Genomic DNA, 12,967 nt, shown 5'->3' on the forward strand with positions numbered 1-12,967 from the left:
TTTTTTTACCTGAAAATCTTTCTTGATGGCTCAGCATTTAAATATATATTACCTCCTGATCTAGAAGTGTGTCTTTTAAGGATTTAATGTTTCTTTGTTTTTGAGAGAAGAGAGAGAGGGAGAGAGAAACATGAGCAGGGGAGAGGGCAGAGAGAGCTGGAGACACAGTATCTGAAGCAGGCTCCAGGTTGAACGTCAGCACAGAACCAGATTCAGGGCTTGAACCCACTAACCGGGAGATCATGACCTAAGCTGAAGTCGGATGCTTAACTGACTGAGCCACCTAGGCCCCCTTAGAAGTCTGTCTTTGATTTATGTCAGTACGGATATGCTTTAATAGAGCCTGGATTTCATAGCCTGTGATATTTTTCTGCCATTAGATTCAGATTTTTCATACATTTTTTTTCTTCTTAGCCTACAGGATTATATTTTCATTAATCCATATTCAATTTATTCCTAGGTTACCTTGGGCACATTTTTCTTTTCCTCATCTTCCTCAAAGAAAGTAGAAATTTAAGAAAACAAGATTTGGAGAATGTAACAACCAATGATCATCATTGCTGGCAAAAAGAACTTGAATTTGAAAGCTCTTGGAAACAAGAATCCTTGATACAATTATGATTATTATATCTATCAGTTTTCTTGGGGGCATGTCTTTAGAGAGACTAAAATCAATTTCAATTTGTATTCTATTTATGTGCTCTTCCATGTGTGTATCTCAAGGTAGTTATGATTCAGATAATGTACATAATACTCCTGTGAAACTCATGGTCCAAAAACATTAATTAACTTAATTTACAAGTAGGTAAACTACAGCCTAAAGTGGTTGGGTTGCTTTAGGCATCTGGACAAGTCTAGGGAATTTACAGCTGCCAAACAAGGCTGGTTTAGTTAATATTGTTTCTCAGAAACGAGTTCTGAAAAAGAGAAATCTTTTACTATGCTAGCATGTCCCCAGTGAAACCTTTAGGTTGTTTTCCCCCCTCAGCTAGATTCTTCATTTATTTACATGAAAAATGTTTGGAACTTTATGCCCCACCCAAATCCTTCTCTTTAATGCTAATTAATATCCTTGTTTTGTGGTGTGTGTGTGTGTGTGTGTGTGTGTGTGTGTGTGTGTGTGTGTGTGTGTGTGTGTGTTGTCAGGTTCCTTTTTAAGCTATTGTCATAATTTTTGCCTCCTAGCATTCTTTTTTGCCAAAATACTTAGTATTTAACTATTTTTATGCTGATAGTATAAGGCTGCATTCAGTAGATTTCTTGCTATTATCTTTTGACCTAATAAACTTGCTGTAATGCCACACTGATTTTCTTATATATCTTCATAAATGTAATTTTTAAACCCTCTTCAATTCTGGGTTTATGTACTCCCTAACAAAGAGCTGAGACCTCCTAAATACCTCTTGACTCTTTTCTGTATATCCTTGGAGACAATGTCTTAGCTCATTCCTACTCAGTTCACTGGACCACCATAGTGGCTTCTATAATTTTATTCTGACCATATCAATATGCTGCTTAAAATCTTTTTTTTTTTTTTTTTTTTCTTCTGCTTAAAATCTTGTAATGGCTCACCCTGACTCAGAATAAAATGTGATCTCCTTTGCTTGGTATACCATGCCCTTCCTGGTCTGGCATCCATCTATTTCATGGCCCTCATGTAATCCTTCCTACCCTGGGGTCTAGTCATACTGAAATACTCTCCATCCTTTATGCCTCTGCACATGCTGTTCCCTTTACTAGGAACATCTGTCCTTACCTTATATCTAAACTTTTTAGAAAAAAGTTCTAAAAACAATTTTGTTTTCTATCCAGTTTAACTCTTTCATCAAATTGGTCACACATTTTAGGAGGTAAAGAGTTAAATAATTCAGACATTTACTGTAATCTTAATGTTTTTAGTAGTCTGATCACTAGTAATATGAAAAAATGTTTTGTGATTTTTTTTCATTTGGCTGCTGAAATACAGAAATATCTTAGCTCCACCACCCTTTTTCCCCTGAACCTTGTGAGACACACAAGGAGTAACAAACTGGAGCGTAAAATTCCATAGATGAAAAATTTTCCCCAAGTGAGAAACTAGCCTTTTTAATGACAGTATATGTCTAGAGATATCTAGACAAACATACAGACATTTCAAAGTCTATACATAAAAATCTATATTAAAGTCTATATTAAAGAATTTTACACACAGAATTTTAATACTGGTGTAAGAATGTCTCCTCAATATCCTATAGTTCTAATATTTGCCTCATTTACTAAAAACTGTATTAATGGCATAAATATTACATAATTTCCAGTATTTTGTATTTTATACATTTTTATACCTTCTTTTCCATTCCATCAACTAAAGATCCATAGTTCAACACAACTAAAATAGTTTATATATAGTTTAACATAACTAAAATCATTGCAGTGACAACAGTATTTAAACAATGGTTGGGACATCTGGCTGGTTCAATCGGTAGGGCAACTCTTGATCTTGGGGTCATGAGTTCAAGCCCCACATTTGGTGCAGAGATTACTAAAAAAAAATAAACTTAAAAAAATAATTGTCAATTTTTTCTGTAACTTTATGCATGTATCTGTGGAAACCACTGATATTCTATGCTCTTGAATATATTCTGCTAATGATAGCTGAATATTTATTTTTATTTTAGAGCTTAGGGGCTGAATGATTTACAAACAGACTTGTCCCTTCATGTGTTGCCAATGTTATCTCTCTTGTCCTGCCCAGTGCATTCCAGAATGGGAGTTCTGGCATATACCCAGGGCCAGAGCAAGCAAATTTTGCTTTAGAAGTTCAACAAGCACTAGGATAATTGGGAATCAGAGTTTAGAACATACAGTTTCTTTCTCTTTCCTTCCTTTTTCTTTTCTCTCTTTCTTTCTTTCTTTCTTAGAGAGTGATTGAGTGTGTGAGTAGGGGAGGGGCAGAGAGGGAACTCCACGCAGGCTCCAGCACAGAGCCTGACGTGGGGCTCAATCCCAGAATCTTAAAATTGTAACCTGAGCTGAGATCAAGAGTCAGATGCTTAACTGACTGAGCCACCCAGCTGCCCCAGAAATATAATTTCTTAAGAAAAGGTGCCCGATTGGTATGCTTGGGTGGGTCAGTTGGTTAAGTGTCTGACTTTAGCTCAGGTCATGATCTTGTGGTTCATGGGTTTGAGCCCTGTGTCAGGCTCTGTGCTGACAGCGCAGAGCCTGGAGCCTGCTTGAGATTCTGTGTCTCTCTCTCTGCCCCTCTCCTGCTCATACTCTGTCTCTCTCTCTAAAATAAATAAATATTAAAAAAAAAAACCCTATTAAAAAGAATAGGTACACAATCAAGTGAAATTCAATAATCGTTCTGTAATTATGCACCGTTACTAATAAACTTATTTTTTCATGTGTGATTACTATTTGTATCTTATGTATTTGCTACATTAGTATTGTTTGTTGTGTTTGAAATTTAAGTGCCTAAATATATGCTATTACAGTAAACCGATACATTTAATTATGTATAAAATAGTCATACAAATAACAGCTATAAGTATCTTATTTTTTATTTTAGTCCTTCTGCTAGCCTTTTCACATAAAGCTGTATACAAGGAATCTTACAGAATACAGATCTAATAAATGGGATCTAATGTAACCTACCTTCTTCCCCTCTACCCTTCTTTTGTGATAAAAACACCTTCTGATCTTTTTTGTCCTATCTGGATTGATATGCAGAGTTAGTGACTAAAGAAAGACATATTTATGTGGTTTGTTTATTTATTTGACAGAGAGAGAGAAAGAGGGGGAGAGGGGCAAAGGGAGGGAGGGAGAGAGGGAAAGAGAGAGAGAGAGAGAGAGAGAGAGAGAGAGAGACAGAGAGAGAGAGAGACAGAGAGAGAGAGAGAGAGGGAGAATGAATCCCAAGCAGGCTCCACCCTCAGCGTGGAGCCCAATGTTGGGCTCCATCTCACGACCCTCAGATCATGACCTGAGCTGATATCAAGAGTCGGACATTCAAGGAACTGAGCAACCCAGATGCCCCTATGTTTTAAACAAGATAAAAGAAATGGGAAAACCAAAAATATTCTGATATTTAATTAAACTATCACAGAAATCAAAGTTGTATAGAGACACAACTATGTGTCTATACACAACTATGTATATTTATATATACCCATACAACTATTTACAAATATGTAAACATATATACAAAGACTAGAAAGGAAAATACAGAAACATATGTTAGGGTATTGGGGGGATTTTTAAAAAATACATTTGTAATATACACCACAAAACATTACACTGAGATAGGACTATTTTAATGTCACAGAATCTTATACAAATGAATTTGTTCAAGAGCTTCTCTGTCAATATGCTTTTCTGGGTATACATCGTAGTTCAATGGTACCTCTTCAACCCAGGGAGATAACTGTATATTAATCTGGAAGAGAAAGATTATAAAAACACATGTAAACTGCAGAATGATCCTGTTCTCTGGAACTCAAGAAATCATGATGAACTAAGTAACTGAATACAAGAGATTTTTTTTACAATGAGCAGGACTAAGTTTACATAGTGTTATATGAACAATATTTTTAAAGTTTATTTATTTATTTTGAGAGAGACACAGAGAGCGCAAGTGGGGGAGGGGCACAAAGGGAGAGAGAGAGAATCCCAAGCAGGCTCTGTGCTGCCAGCGCAGAGACTGACGCAGGGCTCGAACTCATGAAACCATGAGATCATGACCTGATCCAAAACCAAGAGTCAGACACTCAACTGACTGAGCCACCCAGGTGCCCCTCATATGAACAATTCTTTGCTGTACTACATGGCAGGTCTGAAGATTCAGGATTTAATTTACTATGATTTTGGAACTTGAAAGAAAAAAGAAAATGCAGAATAGAGTAATTGTTTTAATGTAACTAGTTTAATAATTATTATTAGGTTTAAACAATAAAACACTAGAACAATGAGAATACACAGAGAACAGAAAAAACTATTCATACATACACAGTGATGGTGCTAAGGGACTGCATGAGAGGGGCTAATCTACTCTCCCCCCATAACTTTTATCTGCTCCCCCCACCTTCCTCTGCATTGTAAACTTGAGTCTGCATGGCACAGAAATTCTAGAGACACCAATGAATATATCTGGTTAAAGAAGATTCATTAAACAATAAAGCAATAAAGTTATTAAAAAATTTATGTATAAATTTATGTATGAATACTTATGTATTCTTAAGTAATAATTTCCAGTGGTTATCTAGACAGATCTACATATTTAGCGTGAAAATTACTATTTTGTTAAGTGAAAACTCACCAAGTTACTTCAAATCTGTATAGAAATAATAAATTGGAGACCATATATTTAAAAGACACATTTTTATAAGTATGGAAAAGTATGGTAGGATCATACCACTCATGATATGGGTCTCTCCGGAAAAGAATTAAATGGAGGGAATGGGGAGATTAACATCTTTTTTTAATACATCTCAGGATTATTTCCCTTTTTTATGGCAAACATGAATTACTTTTGTAATTTAGATGATTAACAAAAAGTTCTTACAGTATTATTGATGATTGTTTAGTCTTTTTTTAAGGAAGAAATAGATACTTAAATTTGGCAATGCTTATAGGTAAGGAAAGCGCTACTAAAAAAAACTATAGCACTCCATTATTGAGAAATACAACAGTATCTTTCATCTGGGGGTCTCTAAGAACTTTATAAATACTAATGAATCTTTATATAAAGGTCAATTTATTGGGTTGAAACTTAGTAAGTATGGGCCTTATTTATTTTTAAAAATCTGTCCTTTTCAAAAAGATGTTTATTTTTGAGAAAGAGAGAGAAAGCCTGTTGGAGAGGGGCAGAGAGAGAGGTAGACAGAGAATCCAGAGCAGCCTCCACCCTGTCAACACAAAGCCAGACATGGGACTGAAATCCATGATGAGATCACGACTTTAGCCAAAGTCGTATGTTCAACCTACTGAGCCACTCAGGTGCTCTGGGCTTATTTTATATGGAGAATCTGAGGAACAAAGAAGTGGACTGCATAAGATTCCAAACTACACAGAGTACATGGACCTCCAATCTACATATCTTATTCTAGAAGCCTTGAACAACTCTGTTCCTTTTGTTCTAAGGGAAATGTTATGATGTGGGTGTTCTAAGCTTCTTACAAACATTTAAGAGCATTTGTTAACCTAAAACTGTAACCCCCCCGTTGGAAAAACCAGGTGGAGAAGCAAAGGAATCAATACCAAGATAAGAATTATAATGTCTGAGCTCTTGAGGTCAATGAAAAAACTACAAACCAGTTCTTAAGCCATAGGCTTTTGCATTCTTTCAATCATATGTCACTATATCCAGAAAAAGCATTTCCAGAATATTGTAATAGCTACCAGAAAAAAGTAGAAGAGGGGCACCTGGGTGGCTCAGTCGGTTAAGCGGACAACTTCGGCTCAGGTCACGATTTCATGGTTCATGGGTCTGAGCCCTGAGTTAGGCTCTGTGCTGACAGCTCAGAGCCTGGAGCCTGCTTCGGATTCTGTGTCTCCCTCTCTCTTTGCCCCTCCCCTGCTCATGCTCTGTCTCTCTAAAATAAATAAAAATGTTTAAAAAAAAAAAAAAGAAAAAAGTAGAAGAAAAGTTTTGACAATAAAAATGCTGGGAAAGAGGCTTACATACCTGAAGACTTGAGAGAGAATCTTCAAGGCTTGGTACTGTTACTAATAAGGATCCTTGTTTCCTTACATTATGGCTGATATATTCCCAGGCTCTGCAACATATTAAAAACTTGTATTTTAGGTTTTACCAGATACTGAACACATAAAAAAAAAAGAAAATGACAAGAGAAAATGCAGCATAAGCAATACCTAGAAATCCAGGTGGGCAAAAGTGTTTGCCTGGAGGAAACAGGATTATAGCAGCAAATTAGAAATTGGGAAATTTTTCAGTTCAGTATTGAAGAGATTTAGCAAGATGGGGATTTGTGTTACTACCAGGTACTGTAAGCCAAAAACTCAGTTCTCAGGACCAGTACACAAGGTAAAGGTGGATCAGCAGTTAACGCCCCTTAAACTCTTGATGAAGTGTGTCAAAACTGGATCTGCGGATGGAAAAGGGCTGGGGAGAGGAAGAGAGGGGAGAAGGGACGTAGAGAAAGGCCACAGAAGCCAGAAACCAAGAAAAAGCTAACAATAAAGCAGAATATGTAGATTACATTTAAAAAATAACATCAAGAGTGAAATCATACTTTATTTGGTAGTCAAAAATATTTAATGGAAAGACTTCTGGACAATATGGTTTAGTGGGGCCAGCCTGGTTGAAAGCACGACAAAATACCATGTACATATGTATGTGCCAGAGGGCAACACCTGAGCAGTTCTGACTCACTTTAATGCAGACATGAACTGGATTCTCATGTACACGAGTCTCGACAGTGCACCCCGCTACTGGGGAGCGATGGTCAGCAAAGCAGGGATGGGCATCCCTTGCAACAGGCACGTGGGCAGCAGTGTCATTTGTATTTATTTTAGTTACAACAATTTATTAGGTTTAGTATTCTGGAGTTTATTAGGCAAAATGATACAAATGTTCTTTTTTCTTAGGCTAGATCTAAAATCACGTAGCAGTGCTTGATAACAGTCCCTGTGCTTGGGTTAGAGCTATTGTTTTGATGTGGTGCCTTAAAAATGATGTATTTTACAAGTTTATTTAATAAGAATGAAGAAGCTGAGTAAATTGGCACGGTTGGTCATGGCTCTCAAAATACTGGTAAGCTGTCACTGTAGGAGTTGTATCTGTTTTACCTAATAAAAAAATGCATTGAGGCACCTTTGAAACTAACAATTACTCTACAAATCTGGGGTGTTACCCTGCAATGAGATCTAACTTATTCTGAAGCCTCAGACTTTCCTGAGTACACATTTTCTATTATTATGATATATTTCTGTTTTCTCTTATATACTAACTCCTATAGCAATATCATCCCACTTGTCCCAGATTCTAATTAAGACTACAAGTCTTTGGGGGCGCCTGGGTGGCGCAGTCCGTTAAGCGTCCGACTTCAGCCAGGTCACGATCTCGCGGTCCATGAGTTCGAGCCCCGTGTCGGGCTCTGGGCTGATGGCTCAGAGCCTGGAGCCTGTTACCGATTCTGTGTCTTCCTCTCTCTCTGCCCCTCCCCCGTTCATGCTCTGTCTCTCTCTGTCCCAAAAATAAATAAACGTTGAAAAAAAAAAAATTTTAAGACTACAAGTCTTTGGAGGCTATATGTAATGCCATCTGTTCCTTTTCACTTAGTACAATATAGAATTAATACAGCTAAATGATCAGTTTCTTCAGAATGATTCCAATGTCAGAATACTTTACTATGTGTTCTAAACATTATCTTATATACTGTCATTCATGACTATAACCTGCATATATTTAGACTTCATTGCACTAGACTAATTTAGGAGAAATGACCGAACCAACATACGTGGCCAAACCTATTCACTGAACAATGAGAGTTTGTGACTGAATGCACCAAGAAAGCTTTTAAAACAGCCCAAACATTCAGCAGTATTTCCAATATCAAGTTCACCAGTAGCTTTCACCAGTCTTCAGTAGTCTAAATCTTTCTACAATGAATCTCCAAAAATTTTAAGGTGTTTTTCTCTTTTAACTTCTTGTACAACATAAATCTGGTTAATATTTCATTCTCTAACAATTATGTAATATTTTGGCTAGTGGTCATTAACTTAAAAAGGTAAAGAGCTAATCATACTTTGTCCACTGGAAATTAAGTTTAAAGAAAGCACCATTATTAAAACAACTTTGCTCATGTTGTGTTTCTGGTCTTTAGCCTGTGACCAAAAATTGTCACTCATTGTGGCTGAGCTTTGACTATATGATTAGCTTTCTGTTGAACTAGTTTCTTTCTTTCTTTTTTTAATGTTTACTTATTTATTTTGAAAGAGGAGAATGTGAGCAGGGGAGGGGCAGATAGAGAGGGAGAGAGAGAATCCCAAGCAGGCTCCACAACTGGCACAGAGCCTGACGATCCCATGAACCATGAGATCATAACCTGAGCTGAAATCAAGAGTAGGATGCTTAATCATTGAGCCACCCAGGCGCCCCTGAACTAGTTTCTTTTTAAAATATTTAAATTGTTAATTTCATAGTGACCTTAACCTACTAGTAATGGGTATGGATATATGTATATATTTTTTAATATGAAATTTATTGTCAAATTGGTTTCTATACAACACCCAGTGCTCCCAGTGCTCATCCCAACAGGTGCCCTCCTCAATGCCCGTCACCCATCTTCCCCTCCCTCCCACCCCCCATCAACCCTCTGGATATATGTATTTGTGTGTGTGTGTGTGTGTGTGTGTGTGTGTGTGTGTGTATGTGAAAGAGAGAGAGAGGGAGGGAGGGAGGGAGGGAGGGAGGGAGGGAGGGAGAAAGTTGGGGGCAGGGTGAAGGTTAAAGGTAAAAGGGTGGCAGGATGAAGAGGTTTAGCCATTTGAGAGTCCACTTAGTAATAACTATTTATGGTCTGTAACTATATGCCTTTTTATTTCTCTGCAGTAGAAACCTTATTGATACACTAATCCAAACATTTGTGTAATTCCCTTTCATACATATGGAAAGGAGCTTTCCTGCATCTAGAGTACACATATGCCATTATGATAAATAAAAAGCCAGCAAACCTAACTAGCCAGAAAAATCAGTGTCTCAGACTATGGACCACAGGAATTTTCCAATTAGAGGAACCTACTGGTCCTGATGGATCAAAAAACATCAAACTGTGGCAGAGAAGTCAAAAAAGTGGTAACAGATTTGCTGATTTTTCCATTACCTGAAGAGTGGAATAACTCTAGGAACCAACTATTACCACCTTAAAAATATTTTTAGTTTGATAATTAAGCACTATTTTGGTGAATATTCTTATATCTTGCTTTATACTCACAAAAATTAATTCCCATCATTTTGTGAAAGAATAGCACATGAGATATTTTTTCAAAGAAAATAAACCAGAAAAGAGTAAGTATAAACGCCCACTGGGAATAGATATTTTATTGCATCCGTGATTGCTAAGCAGGTGCTTGAGTCATGATATAATTTTATATATACCCTCCCCCCTGCAAATTAGATGTGATATTCTACAAAGTTAGACAATCAAAGTTTATTTTTATTTTATACATAATGCATTTCCTTGTTAATATGATCTTGTTGAGGTTGTTTTAAAAAATAGTTTAATATGAAAGTATTTCTACTTTATCAATCCTTTATTTTTTTATTTTTATTTAAAAAAAAATTTTTTTTCAACGTTTATTTATTTTTGGGACAGAGAGAGACAGAGCATGAACGGGCAAGGGGCAGAGAGAGGGAGACACAGAATCGGAAACAGGCTCCAGGCTCTGAGCCATCAGCCCAGAGCCCGACGCGGGGCTCGAACTCATGGACTGTGAGATCGTGACCTGGTTGAAGTCGGACGCTTAATCGACTGCGCCACCCAGGCGCCCCAATCCTTTATTTTTTTAAAAAAATATGCATTTATTTAAGTAATCTCTACACCCAGTGTAGGGCTTGAACTCATAACCCCAACATTAAGAGTTGCCTGATTGACTGAGCCAGACAAGCGCCCCACTAACCCCTTTTCATACTTTGCTGAATATAGTTTAACAGATTTTTGCTTGAATAAATAACATACCTGGCCTGTTCTGCCTCATCAAGAAAATATTCGAAGACGTTATTCATTATAATAACATCAGCATTTTGCAGAAGTGAACCTTGGGTACAGATGTCTGCATGAAGCACCTAAAGAAGAATGAGTTCATTTAAGAAAACAAAGATACCGTATCATATAACCAAAGAAGAAATATTTATTGGTTCAATGATGTTGTTGAGGCAATATGAGAAGTTAACCTACTTAAAAGGGGAGAAAGAACAGTGTATTTAATAGTACTGTCTAGGGGAGATACTTGATATCTAATGAAAACCATAAACTTGTGAAAATTTGTTTTAGATGGATTTATTTATATATACATATATAAAATTTATTCATATAATTATAGTCTTTTAATCTCCAGTTCAGAGCTTTTTCTCACTATGATTATATCATTAATTGTTAAGAGTCAAAGGCCCTAGGGTCAAATTCTGGCTCCATCATCAATGGAGTTTGTATACTTAGGCAGTCAGTATCCTCATAAATAAATTGGAATATATCTACTATGCAAGGAGATATAACATGATGAATGAGATACACTATCTATACTCAAATACTTTATAATCTAGTAATGGGATGAAACAGCTATGCTGGTAACTCTAAATCCCATCAAAGGAATAAGCAAGATATGAATAAAGGAAAATTCACCTTTAGCCTAAAAGAAAGGGAAGAATTTAAATCAATGGGTCTTTTCATAAAGTGCATAAGACACATGGCATGTACTCTAATACTTTCCTGAAACCCCATTATAATAAAAATATGGGGTTTTTAGAAAAGAAGATGTATACCTACAAGGATGAAGAGAATAGGAAAGCAAACAACAGACATAAAATTTACAAGTTAAGGAGGTGCTTTGGCCGGCTCAGTTGGTAGAGCATGAGACTCTTGATCTCAGGGTTGTAAGTTCGAGCCCCATGTTGGGTGTAGAGATTACTTAAAATAAAATCTAAAAAAAATTAGTATGTTAGGAAAAAAAGAGGAACTAATAAGGAATTTAGGACCAGAAAAATCTGATTTCTAAGTAGATTATGTATCTATAATTCTAAATATTCTATACATATCTATAATTCTACATATTTAGTTATATACATAATTCTATACATATATCTATAATTTTATATAGAATAAAAATATGTATCTATATATAAGCACATATATATCTATAATATACATATATTCTATATATTCCTAGACATATAGAAAGCAAAGATCCAGCCTTGATTTATACTACAGGATCTTAAAAAGGCTTATATTTGGTGGTACTGGGCATTTCTGGGTGAAGGAGTACAGACAAATGCTAAAAATAAGGTAATTTGGTTGAAAGTCAGTTTTAGAAGCACCCAGACCCCTATACACCTCTGCCCTGCCCCAGCAACAGAGGTTTATTCTCTGCAAAGGATAAAATGCAAAGGTGTCTGGGTCAGGGGATATCAGGACTAGCTGAAAGAAAGGCTAATGTACTGAAAACAAGGGAAGTAAGGAAATAACGCAGACAGGATGCTGTGAATCCCTCACGTCTCAATTCTTTTCCTCTATCCCTCAGTCCCCAGGATGTTGTTTGCCATTTAGTAAGGAGACTGGAAAGGTTTTCTCCGGGCAATCAGACCAGCCCAAGAGGAAAGATCTTAAGCTACTTTATCAGATATTCTCCAACTAATTAACTACCCAAACAAGATCACTCAACAGTGAAGCCCACAGTGCTCAGAATCCCCACCTAAGTGCTGAGAAATTCAACCAGCCTTTTTGTTTCTCACTTTCAAGTATGAACAGACAACCAAGGATTCTTAGACTTCTAAGGGAAGTCCTGTCAAAAAAGACCAAACACAAACTACAACAAAACAAAACACAGAGACTGAGCCTTAAAGGGTGGATGGGTTTCAACAGATACTATAAAAAATAGTCCTACAATTCCTTTCTGTTGATCTTAGGGCCTCTCAAACACAACAATTATCTTTAGCGTCAAGGAAGGAAACTGTGAAGGTTGCCAATAAAATGGTATAAAAACAGCTTTCTGCCATTGGGTTACTAATAGCCACCAAAGCCATAAGCTGGGAAAGTATGTGGGATGGGCATGCATCCCCATATACTCCTTTGAAAAGTAAGGGGTAAAAATCTTTTAAAATGTAAATAAATGCTTTTTTTTTTTTAAAGTTCATTTATTTACAGAGAGGGAGAGCATTCACATGAGCAGGGGAGGGGCAGAGAGAGACAGGGAGAGAGAGAATCCCAAGCAGGCTCTGTGAGGTCAGCACAGCACCCCATTTGGGCCT

The 12,967-nt window shown here is 36.7% G+C and overlaps 1 protein-coding gene across 4 annotated transcripts in view; it reads right to left on the reverse strand.

Moving 5' to 3' along the window:
• LOC121031648 (uncharacterized) overlaps positions 1–12,967 on the reverse strand; it is a 47,516-nt gene that overhangs the window by 4,528 nt on the left and 30,021 nt on the right. For 3 of the 4 annotated variants that reach the window (XM_040476924.1, XM_040476926.1, XM_040476922.1), the window contains exons 6-7: positions 10,683–10,789; positions 6,668–6,758 (exon numbers count right to left, since the gene is read on the reverse strand). In XM_040476924.1, the coding sequence (XP_040332858.1) occupies positions 6,668–6,758; positions 10,683–10,789 (198 nt within the window). Of the gene's footprint in view, positions 1–4,059; positions 4,421–6,667; positions 6,759–10,682; positions 10,790–12,967 lie in introns of those variants that run through there. The other variant, XM_040476923.1, reaches the window with a different exon arrangement.

This window comes from Herpailurus yagouaroundi, unplaced genomic scaffold, assembly GCF_014898765.1.
Source record: "Herpailurus yagouaroundi ecotype Mexico unplaced genomic scaffold, PumYag 141, whole genome shotgun sequence".
In the NCBI taxonomy this organism is placed as follows: Eukaryota; Metazoa; Chordata; class Mammalia; order Carnivora; family Felidae; genus Herpailurus; species Herpailurus yagouaroundi.